Source organism: Bidens hawaiensis, unplaced genomic scaffold (assembly GCF_021521415.1).
Source record: "Bidens hawaiensis isolate Kalapana, Puna unplaced genomic scaffold, B.hawaiensis_p1.1 tig00001299_1, whole genome shotgun sequence".
In the NCBI taxonomy this organism is placed as follows: Eukaryota; Viridiplantae; Streptophyta; class Magnoliopsida; order Asterales; family Asteraceae; genus Bidens; species Bidens hawaiensis.
The window spans coordinates 3,543,100-3,562,134 of NW_027491074.1; the positions used below are offsets into that span (position 1 = coordinate 3,543,100).

General features: G+C 31.7%; 1 protein-coding gene across 1 annotated transcript; it reads left to right on the forward strand.

The window, feature by feature from the left end:
- The first annotated feature begins 897 nt into the window (after nt 1-897).
- LOC143570825 ((S)-coclaurine N-methyltransferase-like) lies at nt 898-6,619 on the forward strand. The gene is made up of 8 exons (XM_077056374.1): nt 898-1,084; nt 2,608-2,716; nt 3,552-3,776; nt 4,432-4,531; nt 4,617-4,727; nt 5,881-5,964; nt 6,102-6,160; nt 6,255-6,619. The coding sequence occupies exons 1-8, from the start codon at nt 898-900 to the stop codon at nt 6,445-6,447; spliced, it is 1,068 nt and encodes a 355-aa protein (XP_076912489.1). The 3' UTR covers nt 6,448-6,619.
- The last annotated feature ends 12,416 nt before the right edge of the window (nt 6,620-19,035 follow it).

Sequence of the window (19,035 nt, forward strand, 5' to 3'; positions counted from 1 at the left end):
ATCTTTGAACTTTAAGAAAACAAAGAAACAAAAGAAAAGGAAATAGATAAATCACTAACTTTTGTTGATGTGCATTTTTCTTTTGTTACATAAGGTAGATAGATATACACTATTAGAACTATTATTTAAGAGACAACATAAATAATTGGTGTTGAAAATTTTCATCCATTCACATGTATATGTTTATCCACACGTTTATAATAAGTTTTATAAAATACTTCTTTTGATGACTTTATACTTTTTTTATACTAGCAAGGTACCCCCACAATGCGGTGGGGTACACATGTAAACACGGCATCGAACTTATAAGCGGTGTCACAGTGTCAGGCTGTCATCACACACGTGACCTCACAAGTTTACACATGTAACTGGATGTTATTATGCTCGTAATGTGACATTGGACATAACTGGTGTCGGTGCACGCGTAACGCTGCATTAAACATGTGTTGGCTCACAACCCGTTCCGACCTGACAATGTTCTAACCCAAAATCCGTCTTGAGTTGATCCCTTTCGACTCAAACCCCTCCCGCCTGACACGAACCAAATTAACTTTTTCTATATCTACCTGCTTCAACCTTAACTCTTTTAGACCTATGATGCAAACTCGCCCGGCCTAACCTCATTGGCCAGTCTTTACCGGTTATCACGTAAGAAATTAAATTTCTAAAATTAAAAAAGGTATAGCAATCTCGTACTGAAATTAAAGTGAATAAACAGTGGTTTTATCAATTTCATAAAGTGTAGTTACCGTCAATATCAGTGCTGAATGAATCCTACTACGTGGTACAATGTAATACCGTTACTCTCAACCGCCTTGGTCGACTTTATTATAAAGCAAAACTACTGTCGAGTGAGTCTTATCTTCTTCAATCTTCATATCTTCTTACAACAATACAATGAGTAACTTACTGCAAGCACCGTACAATGCCACAGCGAAGCTCATGCTGACGTCACTGGAACGCAATCTCCTTCCAGATGCCGTCATCCGCCGCCTCACTCGCCTCCTCCTCGCCGCCCGCCTCCGCTCCTGCTTCAAACCCACCACTCACCAACAGCTTCAACATCTTCTGGACTTCGTGCATTGTATGATATTATTCTCCACTTGTCTACTTCCTTTATACTCTACTTCTTGATTCTTTTGAATTTTCTTGGCTTGTTTTGGTTGGTTTCAGCTTTTTTCATTAGTTTGTGAAAATAATTGTATGAATCTAGTTTGGTTCTAGCTAAATGGGTTGGTTTCTGGTTGACCGGTTAATCTTTCAATTGTTTTATAAAAAAATATGTTTTTCAGTTCTCAGTTAATATGAATCGAGGCGTGGGATCGGGATAAATAAAATTAACATACTAAACATACAAATTACTAGAGTAATTACATTTTAAACTAGAGTCATTATATTATAAAAAATAAAAATAGTGTAATAATAAGTTCAAAAGTTATAGAGTTATTAATAATTACTCTAATTATTTGTCTAGTTCTCACGATAAAAGTCATATGCATTTGATCCAAACCCAATGAGTCAAATTATATGACAAAATTTAATAGTTAAAAGAGAAATTTACATCAGTTTTTTTAATTTAAACTTAATTGTTTTATATATATTTGTATATAATGTTTTTTTTGTTGTAATAATAACAATAATAAGAATAATATAATAAAGCATTTGAATATGTCACACTGACACGAAGCTTATATGAAATTTGTGGATTTGGGTTTAGACAGGTTTGGGTCAATTTTAGGTAAAATCTGTGAACACATTTAGCTAAACAGGTTGGGTAGAGCCGTTGAGCTTCACGTGGTGTGTTTGCAAGCGATCCGTTAATTTTTTAAAAGAAGGTTTTTATGTCATAACTTAAATGATTGGCATTTTATGGCAAAATTTAGAGGTTAAAAGAGAGATCGACGGCGTCAACGTTTTATTAATTTAAATGTAATTGTTTTATATGCAAATGATTGGCATTTGTATTTTTTGTTGGGATCGAGTATTGATATGCAAATAATAATGATAGGAACAGTAATGATAATTCTGGTTAAATAGGGCGTGTTCGTGTCAGCTCATGAAAATCCATGTTGTGTTCATGTCTAAAATGATTTTCAAGTTCGGTCTCAATCTGCGAACTCAGATAACATGACCTGTTTAGCACTCCTAGTTTGCATCACCCTATTCGAAATGTGAAGAATTGGAAAGTAGATAAGATGGACTTAATCTTTAATGTTAGTTGAACATTTGGTGGTTAAAGATTTATAAATTTAGGGAGTGTTTGACTGTTTGGTGTCGCATTTGAATGTGTATGTGATGTGAAATTACTCTGTTTTTATAATTGTCTTCTTGTCTCAAGTCATAATCTTAAGTCATAATTAAATAAGCAATTATTTCATCTTTTTGAATATGTGCATTATTTAAAGATTTACAGGTGACTTATCTAAAAATGACTTATCTGAAAATGATAAATCGACCCCTAATAACAATATCAATTTCACTACACTCAAACACTAGATATAATGATCCATATTTATCTTTTATGAAATAACATTGTTATGAATTGCAACTATGGACGCTCATGCGATTCTTATATATTTATTTATGAAATAATATGTTGTTGTGCAGCGTTGAAAGAAATGCCGATTGCTGTCAAGACAGAAGACGCGAAAGCTCAACATTATGAGCTGCCTACTTCTTTTTTCAACCTTGTGCTTGGCAAGAATTTCAAATATAGGTTGCTTAGGTTACTAACATTCTTATCATTTTGCATATCAATCCCAAGTTAAAAATAATAATAATAATAATAATAATAATAATAATAATAATAATAATGGATAAATAGGTCAATTACGGTTACCTTTTTTGTTAATTAGGTAAAGTTAAAAGTTTTTCCCTCCAAATATTAGCTAGAATAAAAAAGTCTTGAGCGGGTCAAAGGAGTCAAAAAGTCAACCAAAGTGTTTTTTTTTTGTTGATGTATAAAGTCCCCCCCCCCCTCCCCCCACCCCCCCCACCCCCCGCGTCCCGCGCAAAATACGGTTAGTTTGAAATGTTAGTTATTTTTCAAGCTTCAAGAATAGAAAGAAGAAATTAGTTGTGTAGGTTAGGGGTGGATATTTGACACGACACGAACCTAACACAAAATTCGCGGGTTTAGGTTTAGTATAAGCAGTTCGGGTCGGATCCGTGAACACGTTTAGTTAAACGGGTCATGTTCATGTCAACCTAGTGGGTTCGCGTGTGGCTCTTTGTTTTTTGTTAAATGTGTTTTGTGTAATAAATTTAACTGGTTGGCATTCTATGCCAAAATTCAAAAAACTTTTTTGAGAATTTGATATAATACTATTATTAAATGCAATTGTTTTATGTGCATTTGTATTTCTTGTTCCAAAACGGTAATTAATACGCGAAAAAAATTAGAAAAAAAAATATGGGTTAAACAGGTCATGTTCGTGTCAACCCGCGAATATTCGTGTTGTATTTGGTTCATATGTTTGATGAATGTGATTATTGGCAGGTTCATCAAATACAAAAAACTATTGATATATTACATTAATTATATATTGCAGCTGTTGTTACTTCAAGGACAAATCAAGCACATTAGAGGATGCTGAGGTTGCAATGCTACAAAGTTACTGTGAGAAATCTCAACTGCAAGACGGGCACACGGTTCTTGATGTTGGATGCGGTTGGGGATCTTTAACTTTATACATTGCACTAAAGTATAATAATTGCAAACTTACCGGAATTTGCAATTCGGTTACACAAAAAGCGCATATCGAAGAGCAATGCGAGTAAGCCCTCAAAAGGAGTTTTATTTAATTTGTATAATCGACTTGAAAAGCAAATAATAGTTATTTAGAGGTGACCAAGTGACTGATGTTTTTTATAAATAATCAATATGTCAGACACGACTACAAATAACTTAATTATTTCAAAGTTTCAATATTAATCTGTTTCTTTTGAATTAAATGATTTTAGGAGGTTTTATGCGTTAAAAATACACTTAGGAATATGACTGCGTTTTTTAGCTATAGGCCACCAAAGTATCAAAAGTTTCACGAAACTGGCAACATTACAGGCAACCCAAGTATCAATCTGGTTCTGGTTAGGTGGATTCTGGCTGAATATTGAAAAATGACAAAAATGCCCTTGAACCTACTCAAAATTGTTTCGTCTATCTATCTAGAGTTAATTATTTTGATTAATTTCAAGACCATTTTTGTCATTTTACAACTCTAGATGTGGTAAAAGCTTTAAATGTTCTGTTAGTTATGATTTATTCAACAGAGGAAACCAAATTGATACTTGGTGGCCTCGAAAACTGTTTTTATAGTTATGTGACATTGATCAAAACCTAAAAATACTTAAAAATGGTCTACTTGTACATTAATCCTATTTTATTTTACATGTAATACAGATGTAACAAAATTGTGTTTTTATATACAGGAAACTTGGTCTAGGGAATGTGGAGATAATAGTTGCAGATATTAGCACATTTGAAATGGAAGGATCATATGACCGAATATTTTCCATCGAAATGTTTGAGGTATAAGCAATGAGTTAAACATTTCATGAAAATTGTAAATTATCATGCTTATTTTTAACATTCTTCGATTTCTTGATTATTGTAGCATATGAAAAACTACAAAGATCTTCTCAAGAAGATATCCAAGTGGATGAAAACGGACGGTTTTTTATTTGTTCATTACTTTTGCCATAAAACGTATGCTTACCATTTTGAGGTATGTATATTTACTTATTTTTCGTAACAGGAATAGTGTCACATTTATCTAACCAAAAATCATAATATTAAGAGTTAATGACAAATGGTCCGTGTGGTTTGGCTAAGGTCACACCTATTTGGTCTAAGCTTCAAAAGTTAAGAGTCTGGGGCCTTACACTAACTTCTGTTATATGTTCTGTTAGTTTTATGCAAATAACTAAAATACCCTTTCCATTGGTTTATTGTGGCTGGAACCAAACCAAAAGGACCATATTGGTAATTAACTCTAATTTCAGATATATCCATTTTCATGTTAACGACATTTATACCCTCTGCTTACCTAAGGATCTAGATTACGTGAGTTTAAAGTGTAAAGAGAAGAGAAGGTCATAATCGTCCTATTTTGAATTTTTTTTATAGATTCTGGTGAATATAAAATTTTAAATGTTTTGAATAGGTATATTTGATATTGAATCCTTTGCTTGAGTAAATATGATATTATGCAAGTTTTTAACCGTATATATGAAATTGGCATATTTTAATTAATGGGGACATGAATATTGTTTTTCTTTTTTCTTCTTTTATTTATTGTAACATCAAATATACCCATTTTCATATTTATGGCATTTTTACCCTTTCCTTACATGAGGATTTAGGTTATGTAAGTTTAAAATGCAAGGAGAATGAGAAGGGTATACGGTCATATTTTTAATTTTGTTATAGAAACTGGTAAATATGAAAATTTTAAATGTTTTGAACGTGTGTATTTGATATTGATTTTTTATGTTTGTTTTAGTAAATATGATATTATGCACGTTTTCACGGGTGTATATAAAATCGCCATAATTCTGTTAAGGGGACATGAATCATGCTGTTTAGTGTATTATAACATCAAATATACCCATTTTTATACTTATGGCATTCATACCCTTGATTTATGTAAGGATTAAGGTTATGAGAGTTTAAAGTGTAAGGAGAAGGAGAAGGAGAAGGAGAAGGGTATAATCATCATGTTTTGTATTTTGTTATAGAAACTGACACATATGAAATTTTAAATGAGTATATTTTTAATTGAATTTCTTTTTTAGGATCTATGAATGAAATGGCCATAATTTTATTAACAGGAGGTGAATCTATTATATTATGCTAATGGAACTTTGGTACTCATATAGGATGTCAATGAAGATGATTGGATAACCAGGTACTTTTTTAGTGGAGGTACAATGCCTTCATCAAATCTTCTCCTTTATTTTCAGGTGAGTATATTCTGTATAATAAATAAATTAATGGATTAATAACCCATATTTAACCTCAAGTTAAGTATTTTATAAAAATTTAAAAAAATGAGAATAAAATATTTACAGATGGTCAACCAACCTCTCTTTTATGGCAGGATGACGTTTCGGTGGTCAACCACTGGCTTGTGAATGGAAAACATTATGCACAAACGAGGTAAACTATAATCGTAGCTGTTTTCAAACTTGTCAACCTTTTTATATAGTTATTATTATTATTCTTTTGTGTGCGTTCTTTGTTGCATCTGTAGTGAAGAGTGGTTAAAGAGAATGGATAAGAACATAAAGGCAGTAAGGCCAATAATGGAGTCAACGTATGGGAAAGATTCAGCAGTCAAATGGACTGTATATTGGAGAACATTTTTTATGTCAGTTGCAGAATTATTTGGGTACAATGATGGAGAAGAATGGATGGTCACACATTACTTATTCAAGAAAAAGTAAGTAATAAGTCGGTTTTCCTGTGCGTCGGAAATAAAAATAAAGGTCGCGCGAAATTCTGGATTTTGGCTGTATGGCGACGGAATTAGGCCGTCACTAATGAGAGTTATAGTTGGTGGTGGTAGATGTGTGCAATTTGCATCTTGTTGTATCATTTAATCTTGAACATTTTGGTTTGTGTAATCATTGTTGATGTTGGCCAGATTGGTGCTTTTATTATGCTTTTATTCTCAATAATAAGTTGTCCGTAAAAAGAGCGAGTAAGAATAAACTAAATTATAACTAAAATAACAATAAAAGCTCATGATTTAACCAAAACAGATATAGCATTCAAACCCTAAACACATGTGGACTTGTAAGATGCATTGAATAATTGTACTACATGAATCAAAAGTTGTCCAGAAGTGCTACAGTTGAGATAACCGTTGTTTGCATTGTGGGTAAAGTTGTGCATCAAGGGTTGTTGATTCTTGCTTTAAAGTTGGTTTCTGCTTTAGTGGGTTGTAACCTCTGCAACAGTTGTTGTGTGAACGATATTCACAACTAATATCATGAAAATTGATAATAGTTGTAAATCGATTAATGAAGAAATTAAGTTTAATAAATTTAAAAATCCATGTGCTAAAAGTAAATATTCATCCCTTTCTATTGATCTTTCTATTGAGAACAATTTCCAGTCATAATATTATTCTGAAAGAAGGAATCGTTTTTAATCCTTTCTCACCATGAATGAGAAGTAGGAGTGAAGGACGTTGGTTTTATATGGTATATAGTTTCTAAATATTTCTAATTTGAATGTTAAATACGGGTTAGGTTATAATAAGAAGGGTATGTTTGGTTAGAGGTAATGGAATGAAGGGGGAATAGAATGGAAGAAGGAATGGAATGGACAAGGGAATGAAATGGATCATTACCATTCATTTTCCTTGTTTGGTTAACCTATAGGAATGAAATCATTTATTAATTTTTATTGTTTGGTATCTAAAAAAAATTGTAGAAATGAAATAGAAATAATAAAAACACTTCTATCTAAAAAAAGTGAATAGTTTTTAAACCCAAAAAAAAAAACCTAAAATGGCAACGGTGGTAGCTCCGGCGACGAAAATGGTGGTGGCGGTGGCGATGGTGGTGTCGAAGGAGTTGGTGGTGGTGCCGATGGTGGTGGTGGTGGTGGTGGTGGTTGTTAGGTGATGGTGTTGTTGAGAAAGTATGGTGAAGGAGGAATAGAATGAAAAAAAAGAAGGGGGGTGGGAAGGAATAGATTTGATGGAATGAGATTCCATGTGTAATGGATGATTCCATTCCATTGAGCAACCAAACACCACTTTTTCATTCCTACGTAATGAATCATTCCATTCCTATTGTTATTCCTGCGTACCAAACGCTACCGAAGTATAGTTTTTGTAGGAAGGATAGGAAGTAATCTTCTCCATTGATTTTGAACATGGACGGTTGAGATTAGTTTAGGTGGAAATCATGTGTGAAAATAAGGGGAAAGGTATAAAAGGAATAACACAACTTTCTCTCTCCACATGCAAGGCACATGCAAAATTCCCCCAGCATTTTAAAACGTCAATAACTTTTTTTACGACGTTTTTATTGAAAAACAAATTCACCATAATAACGAGTGTCTTTTTATCTTTTATATGAGTACCATATTGTTATATAAAAATTAAAAAAAATTAGTGGGTTTTTTACGTATTGTGTTTTACCAAAATTGTGTTTTACAAAATTGTGTTATACAATTATGTTTATCATTGTGTTTTTTTCTATTGTGTTTTTTACATTGTGCCATATAATTATGTTTTTTATTGTGTTTTTATCATTGTGTTTTTTTTTCATAGTGTTTTTTTCTATTGTGTTTTTTACATTGTGTTTTTTAAATTGTGTTTTTCATAGTGTTTTTTTCGGCGATTTTTCCGGTGAAATTTCTCGAGGATTGTTTTCCGGTGACTTTCCGACGACTTTTCCAGTGAAATTTTCCGACGAAATTTTCATAGACTTTTCCGGTAAGGTGGCGGCGGTGGGTGACGGTTGTGGTGGCGGTGGGCGGTGGAGTGGTGGTGGTTGTAGAAGATGAGTGAAGATGTAAGTGGGTTTTATGTAAGTGGGTTTTTGAAAATTAATTTAAGTGGGTTTTGAGATTAAAATAAGTGGATTTTGATATTAAAGTGTTAAGACTAAAATATCCTTCTTCCTAGCCTTCGTAGGAAAATCAAACTTCTTATTTGAACCTAACCCTATTAAATAAATCCTAAATTACTAATTAAAAAAAAAGATAGTCTGGAATTTTGAAAATATTTCTTATTTGAATGTTAAATAAATCCTAAATTACTAACTAAAAAAAAGATGTCAGGATTTTTGAAAAGTAATTAAAAGAAGGTTGGCCCATTAATTAACTTATAACTAGTGGGTTTACCCGCGCTTTCTGACGCAGGTATTAAATTGGCAGTTGTTGATACTATCAGTTGCCATTAAGTAAAGTTCGCCAACACTTGTAGGTGTTCGTAATCAAATCTTGCAAGTCTACAACGCATACAACACACCATTGTGATGCATGTTTTTTTCAAATAACTTAATAATATCGCTTAGTCCGGATATGAACATGACTTATGCCCCCTAAAATTATAAAATGTTTCTAGCTAGCATTCACAAAATGCAATATTTGTGCTCATAACATGGTATTCAATTTGGTTAACTAGAATCATCCACAATATGCAGTTCTGCACAACACCTGTGTAACAAAATGTGTGCTCCTAAAAAGTTTTCACAAAACCACAAATCTAATGCAACGATAGATTAAAATATGAGCAATGCCCAAAAAGAAAAATCAAGCAAACACGTTAAAAAGCAAAACACGTACAAATGCACCACCAACCCTCAGACAAAGCTAAGCTCGTCATCACTGAGTTATGGTGATAAGGAGTGCCAAATAACTATCATCATAGCCTTTAATATGCGATCCCTGTAGCAGCCATAGACGGCAAGAGGCTGGTCACAGCAAGGCAAGGCCCGACCGCATCCTTATCAGAGGCGGACCTACTATGCTTGTATGGGGGTCAGGCGACTGATATAATGCTTAATATTCATAAATCCCTTGTATATTTTATATAATATTTTATTAGTTTATGTTCGGTTTTTGTTAGGATTTGTATATTACTAACATATTTGAATAATCTAGGTCTCGGGACTTGTTCGTGGTTAAAGAGGGCGAAAAACAAGAGAAAACAAGTAAAATGGGAGAAGGCCGTCGCGCGGCATGTCACACCCCGACTAGCACAATACGAAAGCGTAAAACGGGAATGTAACAGACACATCTGATATCAACACATTGTTTATAAAGAAACATTACAAACTAATTTACAATATATTACATTTCTTCGTTCTATCACTGTTTTACAGTCTAGGCGATACAAACAAAACTAGTTCGTTAACTAAACGTTCTTACTACTAACACCCTTGCTTCTATTCACATAGCATCGACCACACACTTCAGGCAAGTAACAGATCACCAAATTACTCCGATTTAGGTACACCTGAAAAGCAGTTTAAAACGGGTCAACTACTAGAGTTGGTGAGTTTCACGAGTTTCAAGAGATCAGTAATGAGTATTCACAAGTCAACACTTGTAATCATGAAATAAGTATGTATGTATGTATGTAAATGATGTATGTGATGTAATTATGCTAAGCTACAGTGAAGCCTGGACTGTTCGTGCTGCGTGCCTCCATTTCCCACGCTCAATCAACCACCGTGGCCCCTTTCCGCCCACAACATGCCCCGGTAGCTATGTCTAACACTACATAGCGTGTTTGTATAATTATGGTCATGTGCAAACGGTTTTGTGTCTCGGCAAACCGTGCCGGCTCCGTTTGGGTTTGTCAAACCAATAGTACTATTCACAAGCCACCGGCTCGAAGTTAATCACTGTGATCGTGGGACTTTCGTGTGTTAGCACTTAGATAATTCACATCATCACATGTTTCAGATAAGTATATAGATATAATCAAACATGCTTTTCACCCCAAGATCTCGTAAAACAGTTTAAAAGTGGGGTCATGAAACTCACGGTTTAGTAGATAATCAGTACTGTATCAGTTCGTGGTTTGTTCGGTCCGCTATCAGTAGTTCATATAATCAATATTATAATAATATTAATATTTTAATATTATTATAATCTCAATACTAATCTGGGCTGTATAACTAATCTGGGTGTAGTTGGAACGCCCAGAAAGTGGCAATAGGCTTAGGTTGTGATGTTGTTCAATGTCTAATACTTAAAACTGAACTTGGCTCAGATTCCTGTTTTCCCAGCTGGGCCAAGTTGTTCGTTTACGCGTTCAGAAAACAGTTATGGGAAAATAAGCTTGGGTAAATGTATTGGTTAATAACATGATTAAGTTATAAAGAAAGATCACATACTAGGGTCCCGGATTAGCCACGGGGCCCGATTCCGCTTATTCAGTTTGATTTGAGAAGAAACGCGCACAATCCACCCGGATTGTCCAGGTTTCTCATAGAAAGGTTCATTTCACTTAATTAGTCCAAACATATGATTTTTGATCACTCTTGGTGTTTTGATTTTCCCGCAGGTTCACTAGTCGCGAACTTGCCGGTTATTATAAAAACTGAATTTGTTTAATATTCAAATTAGTATAATTAATTAACCGTTAATCATTAAATTATGAAAATTTAACCACTTATCCATTAAAATATGTAGATATTTATAAAAATATTTCTGGAATTTATTTACTGATTTATTAATTTATAAAAATTCATTTTATCAGCTATATTTCGCCTGAAAATCGTCTGTTTACCCCAAACAATTTCCAAAAATTCCACAAAAATTCCTGAATACTCAAATCATGTCCCAAAACAACCTGTATCAATTCCAGAAGGTAAAAAGCTCGTGCAATATTCTTTTCGGCCCAAATTCAACTGTAAAAACTCACATGAACGCAAATAAACAAAACACCTTTAAACTTCTCCAAATGATCCCAAAATTCATATGTGATCAAAATACATCAAATCTGAGTTCCCAGAAAAATTTCATAATTTTTGAAGTATTTTAGCTATTTTTCCCAAATAAACGTCCCAATTCGGTAATAAATTCGCCAAATATTCTCGGATGGTCGAAAAATTACCAAATTTGAACAGGGACTTATTGACATGGTCCCTGATGTCCCTGAAAAATTTCAAGTCCTAAAAATATGCACATCACAACCTTAACCTAAATAGCCCGTAAGCGAGTGTTTCGGCATTACCTTAGCGGGTTTGGCTCGTTTCCGACCTTTTAATCAAGTTTTAAGGTTCTTGTGCTTCTAAGAAGGCTAGGTACAAGTCCTATATCACAAACCAAGCAATATTTCATCAACATAACAGCCCTTAAGTTAGGGTTTCGACTAGTGCACAAAAATGAACTTTTGAACCGTAAAAACGTCGTTTCAACCCTTTAATCCATGTTTATGGCCAAAAAAACTATCAAAACAGGTTCCTTACCATGTGAATGATCAAAACATGTTTATGGACCATTTTTAGGATTTTTACACGGTTAGGAATGATTTTTAGTAACCAAGACATGTTTTTATGGTATTAAACAAGTTTAAACAAGTTCAAAAGCTACTTATTTAAGCTCTTACCTTTGGTTTTCTTGCTGTTTTTGGCTGGAGAAGAAGTTTATGTCCAACATTTTCAAGAAATAATGTTGAAAATATCTTGTATCTAGTTTAAATGTGAAAGAATAAAAAGGGGGGGCTGTTGCTGCGATCGGACCATCATGGGCCCACTTTGGACCCATTTTGGCCCAAGTTTCTGATTTCTCAAGCCCAAATACGAAAAGCCCGGTCCAAATTTAGTTAGGGTTCGGTTTTTGGCGCGAAAAACGTATCGGGTGCGTTAAACATCGCGAAAACAAGTGTTTTTCGGCTAGTTTTGTGTAAAATTATAAAAGCATACTATATGTTTGTAAAAATCAAAAATATTTTCACAGATCACTTAAAACATTTCAAATAAGTGTTTGGTAAGTCTTTTTTGGCTTAACGGATGATACAATGCTTGGTTTGTAACTATCTTTTGCGTTTAAATCTATAGCGGGGAGTTAAACGAACATGTTTTCGTTTAACTTGTTTGCTATCAAACTAAGACCATATTTCTAACATTTTAGCTTGTATATATCGTATATCACTTATAGATGGCCCCCCGAGATATCTGGGTCATAACCCGACCCGTTCGGTTAATCGTTCGTTTGTTACGCAAAAGGCATTTATTTGCTTAATCGGTAAATACGTACTGAGGTGTACCTTGTTTTGGCTCAAATGTCACACGGCACTTTGGGCTCAGTTTTCTATAATCTTCTACAAATATTAAGTCTACGGGCTCATTTTTATAGAATCTTCTACAAATATTAAATTTATGGGCTTAGATTTCCAGAATCTTCTACTAATTTTAAGTTTATAGGTCTTGAAAGTCTATATAAACACCCATAAACTTAACCCTAATCATAACCTAAATAACCTGAAAGCCATAGACAAAATTTGGAGCTCAAGAGGTGATCTTTTGGAGGTTTTGAAGGCTTGGAATCATACGGTAGTGTGCTTATCATCCAAGGACGAAGACCATTGGTTTTATCGCCTTTAATCTTCCGTTCTTATTTATTTTTGCCATGAATTCCTTTCTTATTGTTTTGCTTGAATTTATGATGTTAGGCTAAACATTATAGACTACCTAGGCTTTTGATGAACCTATTTTGACGTTGTGTTTTGACTTGAGATTTATTTATCGTTATGGTTTTTATGATTTAGTAAAAGGTTTAATCATATTAAATTGATGTATATGGATATTTAGGATCGTTTGATTAATTGTTATTATTCCATAGTTGCCTAGAGTATTGTTTGTCATTATGATAGGTTGCTATTAGGTCATCTACTTTGTGTTTTTGACTATTTTATGATTGATATGCATTAAGATCGTAGAAATAATAATTATTAATTAAATAAACTTAAGTGTACTGCTAACCTAAATATGTAAGGTGCTAGGTTATTGATAGATCTTTATTATTTGATCTTGCTAGATTTAGTTCTTCGTAAGGAGTCTGTCTATGTTTGATTATTTAATTATTGTCTATTAAATCAATTAAATATATTAAGCTGCCTTTGATTTCCGCGCTGTAAGGTAAGATTTCGTATAAAGGAACTAAGTCATAAATAATTAGGTGACCGTAAGGAAACTTGATTTGTAATACTGGTGTGTGTTAAAACTTATTAGAAACTCATATGTGTCTCTTGAGAAGGGTCAGGGGTCCTGTTCGGGTTTTCTCTTAAGTGTATATTTTACGATTCCAGTCCATAACTTAATATTTTCCCGGATAATTCATAACTGAAATTTAGGGGATTCTAGCTTAGGTAGTTATCTCATCATCAACTTATTTACTCAAACTTGTGTTTTCGTTTAGTTTACTTGTTTTCTTTAATTAGTCTTAAATTAGTATTTTAAATGCCCCCCTTTAAACAAACAAATAGTCGTGTCAGTATTAGTTGAGTCTAATTAGCTAGTTGACGCAATTTAAAGAGTCATGTGGGTTCAATATCCGGACTTACTTAGCTGCACTATAGTCGATCGGTTCACTTGTCGATTAGTAGTTTTAGTTAAGTCAAGAGTCTAGAATTTATTACTTAGTGTCTAGATTAGCGTGTTTTTATTAGACTACTTTTAGCACATCACCGACCCTTGTGAGAAAAAAAATTTTTAGTGATATATATATGTTAAAATTCCGATCGACCCCTGTATAATTTTGGCACCGACGCCTGTGAAGCTAGTGAGAATGTAAGATGAAAGGGAAAGATTGAACTTGGGTTTCTTCAAAATTTCAGGTGACCCGTGGAAGTGCCGGAGTTGGCTGGTGAAAGTAAGAGATAGAAGAAGATGCAATTAAAGGTGAAAATTAAAAAAGTTAACATTTGTAAAAAAGTAGGGCTATGTGTCAGAGTATAATAGAGTGAAAGAGATGTCTTCAAAATATATTAATAATTTATATTTTTTTCTATACTATTTAATATAATTGATTTAAAACTTTTTGTTTTTTCTTTGATGAGTTTAATTTATTTTTTATTATTTATTCTTTTTTATAGTAGATGATTTGTTATTTATTAATAATTACTTTCAATGCTTAATGTTTATATAAATAAAAGAGAGAACCGCCATTTTAGTCCTTGTGGTTTGTTTGTTTTAACTATTTTGGTCCAATTTTCAAACCCTTAACAATTTTAGTCATTAAAGGTTCATTTTTTAACGATTTTAGTCCAATTAATAAACCCCATCCATCTTCTTTGTTAAAACTAGGGACATTTTTGCCCATCCTTATTTCGCCTTTTATACTTTTGTCATTAAAATGTTTTACGATGCACTCTCTTCTCTTTTCCGATTGCTCACTTCTCTAATACTGTTCTTCGATCAGGTACTTCCCGAAGAACGGTGTAGTCTAACAAATAACGTGTCACTAAAGAGATGCATTTCTCCATATCAGACATCAAAGCATTGATCTCATTAAATTGTGTGTGCAGGTGGGAAGTAATAGTTACTTTTCATTTGTGTTGATGACAAGACTTTAAATTCTCTTTATGTTTGCAATGACTTTTATCCTGTCTACGTACTTACACATGCTTATCACATCTCGATCTGCTCCTGATGCTCTAAGACCAGTGTCTAAGTTTTCACCCGGAATCATAAAGTGATAGTACAATACCTCATCTTCTGGGTAACCTAACATCTTAAACATGGTATTAAACTCCATGATCGAAAACTCATCAGCATCTAACGTGTCAATGAAGTTGGTTTTACCATGTACATACTTCCTACCAGGAAAGTTCATAAACTCACCTCCATGGTTGATTTTTAAAGAAACATGGTAGGATTCTACCCTGAAAGAATAAAAATGGTAGAATTTATTTAAAATTTTTAACAAATACTTAGCATTTGACAAAAAGAAAGCTTTATAACAAAAAATCAAAATACAGTTGTGAATAGGAACTTACCATACAACTCATAAGGATCAAATGGTTGCTTCGAACCACGAATATTCCAGCGATTAAACTCCAACATTTGTTCATATGAGATTAGGGTTAGCGATGGATCCATTGATTCTTGATGGAATTAGGGATTAACATATGGAGGTTATACGTATGATTTCTTTGAGGGTTATATATAATATGTTTATATTATATAAAAAATATAAAAGGGGAAAGAAGGATGGACAAAAATGCCCTTGGTTTTAACAAAGAAGATGGATGGGTTTATTGATTGTACTAAAATCGTTAAAAAATGAAACTTTAATGACTAAAATTATTAAGGGTTTAAAATTGGACCAAAATAGTTAAAACAAACAAACCACAAGGACCAAAATGGCGGTTCTCTCTAAATAAATTTTTTTCTATAGAACAAAACATTAGATGAATAGATGATTATGTGACAGTCCTGAATCAAAAATTTTATTGGACATCAATATAGCGGTAAATTTTTTATCCCGGTGAAACAAGAAGTTGGGCCATGAAATTTAAAATGAAGGAGAAACAATATGGAGAAACGATAGTTGTATTTGTTTAATATTTAGTTATAGACATCTACAAAAGATTTTGGCGATAAAATACGTGAAATCCGATTTATGTAATCACATGGGTGATGAGAATTCTAAATAATATTGTATTTGTTGGTACGTTCTTTTGCTAATCCCTTCGACTTTTGTAACGTATATCTATTAAAATTGTTTATGAGATCCTCCATATTAACATGTTGCTGAATAAACATAAAACTCTCTATAAAATCTGTTTATTACAGTTATGCATACTATCGTATTATCATGTTTTTCAATCAACAGACATGAACCAATATTACATCACAACCTTAAATTTATTATTAGTAATTATATTGTTTAATTCAAGATTTTATATATAAGTTATAAGATAATGATAATTCCAGAGTTATATTATTATGGTGCATTTTTATATGATATAAGTGTCTAATATTTGTATATGCATCAGAATATACCGTTGTAAATTTTGTATTAAGACTGTTTGACCTTAATTTAAATATACTATGGTTTTTAATTAGTCAGTCGAATTGAAGATTACATAATGGTTTTTAATTAACTATTATTTGTTATGGTAGGTTGTGAATGAAATTGCCTTCTATTGGTTGACAATTATCCAGCCCGTGATGCTGATGTGCTACATGGTGAAATTTTTGGATGATATGTTACTTTTGATGTAGCTTGTATAGTTTTTTTGATTACGTTTAGAATGGTTTGGAACTAGATGTATATGTTTTAGTATTCTATAAATGTTTTAGTATTCTAAACTAGGTTAGTAACCCGTGTAATACACGGACTGAATAAAGAATATAACATCAATAAAAAAGATGTTTATATACAATTCAATGGTACGAAATGATAACTTTAATTTTAAAATGTTAAAATAAATTAAGAATCAAGTCAAGCTTAACTAAATTTTCATAGAAGGCAAATGTTGGGTATTTAGATATACATATGCTCGAAAAAAAGACTTTTAAAAGTTTAGGCATATGCTATTTGTTTTACGCAAATCAAATGAATCTTTATAATAATAATATTTTGAAATAAAGTATTTTAAAAATTAGTTTAAAAGACGTAATAAATAAATAAACATTAAACATTTTTTTTAATTTCTGGAAATCACCATTAAATGAGAGTTAATGAAAATTTAATTTATGAATTTAAAAATAATAATAAATGTAGCGTATTAATTTAAAAGATTTAAATATGGTTTAATTTTGAAAATAACTTATGTGACATACTATGTGAACACTTTAAAAAGATGACATGTGTCAATATGATATTGCTTTAATATAATAGTAAGATAAGATAAGATACTTTTGGAACGTTTATGAAGTTGTATCTTAAGGGTGTTAATGCATGTATAATCCTTTTTTTTAATTTTCTATCTCATGCATGTTATATCCAACATTACAATAATTAACAGTTTTTAATTATATAAATCATCATTTGAATAGTTATTCGTAAAATCATATTATATAAATTGTCCATACTTCATATTCACTAACAAAATCTTACTCCCCCTGTCCCTGTGTGTTCAATTAGCGTTGTTTATATTTCCACCTGTGACGTTCACGAATTAATAACCTTGAGTACAATAAACAAACAAAGGATATTAGTCTTCAAATAAAAAAATAAATATAAAAAATCAAATTCTCCAAATATTAAAACATAACAATGAAAACATATCATTCATTTATTAGTCAATAAATGTTAATCATAATTTGAATTTAAGGATGAAAACGATTTGAAGAAGTCATCAATTACATTATTTGATGATAAACAGAAGAGGAAACTTGTGAATGTGATTGACGTTGATTATGAATCTAGCATATCAGCAATTAAGTGTAAAACATCAAATGTGAAAGAGAAGACAAATGTGTTTAGTGGTGTTGTTAAAGATGAAGTTGATGGCAAAATGATATATGATATTAAACTTGTAACTCCTAAGCAGGAGAAGGTTTCAAAAAGAATGGTTATGATTACTATTTATTGATTAATAAATAAAGACAATGATACGTTTTTTATTGTTATATTTTAAGATTTGGAGACTTTTTTTTTGAGATTAATTTCCTTTGTTTACTTATTGCATTCATGGTATAAGTTATGAAATGTTTTAATGTTTCATTTATCTTTATTAGTTTTCGTATGTTTTTGTATTTGAATTAAAATAAGTTATGATGTCTTTTACTTGATGTACAATTATTATCGATATATAAATATGGTATTTGCATTTCATTAAATTTATATGATTTTACATACATATTACGTTTTATATATGTTTCATCTATGTGTAACACGGGTATTATCCTAGTTATTATAGTAATACATAAATCTTATTACTTGTTAAGTTTAGTAAAATTATAAATTTCATAATGATTACAATAATTAGTATCATAATTACATTAATAAGTTACGGAGATATAAAAGTCAAATAGGTGATATTTTTAAAATAAATTTGAAATTTCAAAATTTTCAAAGTCATTTTGCAATTAAAAATATCAAAATGTTAATAGTGACAGACATTTGAATTTTTAGCAAGTTCAAAATATTCATAGTAACAAATAATATATTTTAAATGTTAAATTCGTTATGTACGGGGAGTAAATAAAAAGAAATAACATAATGTTTCAAGAACAAGCATGTAACACGTTAATTTTGTACATATTAAATTGAATGACTTGGTGTATTATGCAAAAAAATTGGGAATTTATTTAAAAAAAAATGAGAATTTAGGAATTTGAAAGAATTCATATGACCAGTATATTCAAAATTAGGAATTTACCATTATGAATTGTACACAAATTAACACATTAACTCATGTGTGACATAAACTAATGATTTTATGGTAGAAATGAACCCTAACACCAAATGTGTTTGTGAGAATGATTGAATTGAAAACTAATAACAAAAAACAAAACACTTAAGTTAGCAAACTAATATAACTCAAAAATGAAGAAATTGGAACCTATCAACCAAAGATTTGATGAAATTGAACCCTAATAACAATC

Coding starts and splice junctions, on each gene's coding strand:
- LOC143570825 (XM_077056374.1), top strand. CDS start 898: ATGAGTAACTTACTGCAAGCACCGTACAATGCCACAGCGAAGCTCATG. Junction 2,717..3,551: donor GGCAAGAATTTCAAATATAG/GTTGCTTAGGTT, acceptor TATATATTGCAG/CTGTTGTTACTTCAAGGACA. Junction 6,161..6,254: donor AAACATTATGCACAAACGAG/GTAAACTATAAT, acceptor TTGCATCTGTAG/TGAAGAGTGGTTAAAGAGAA.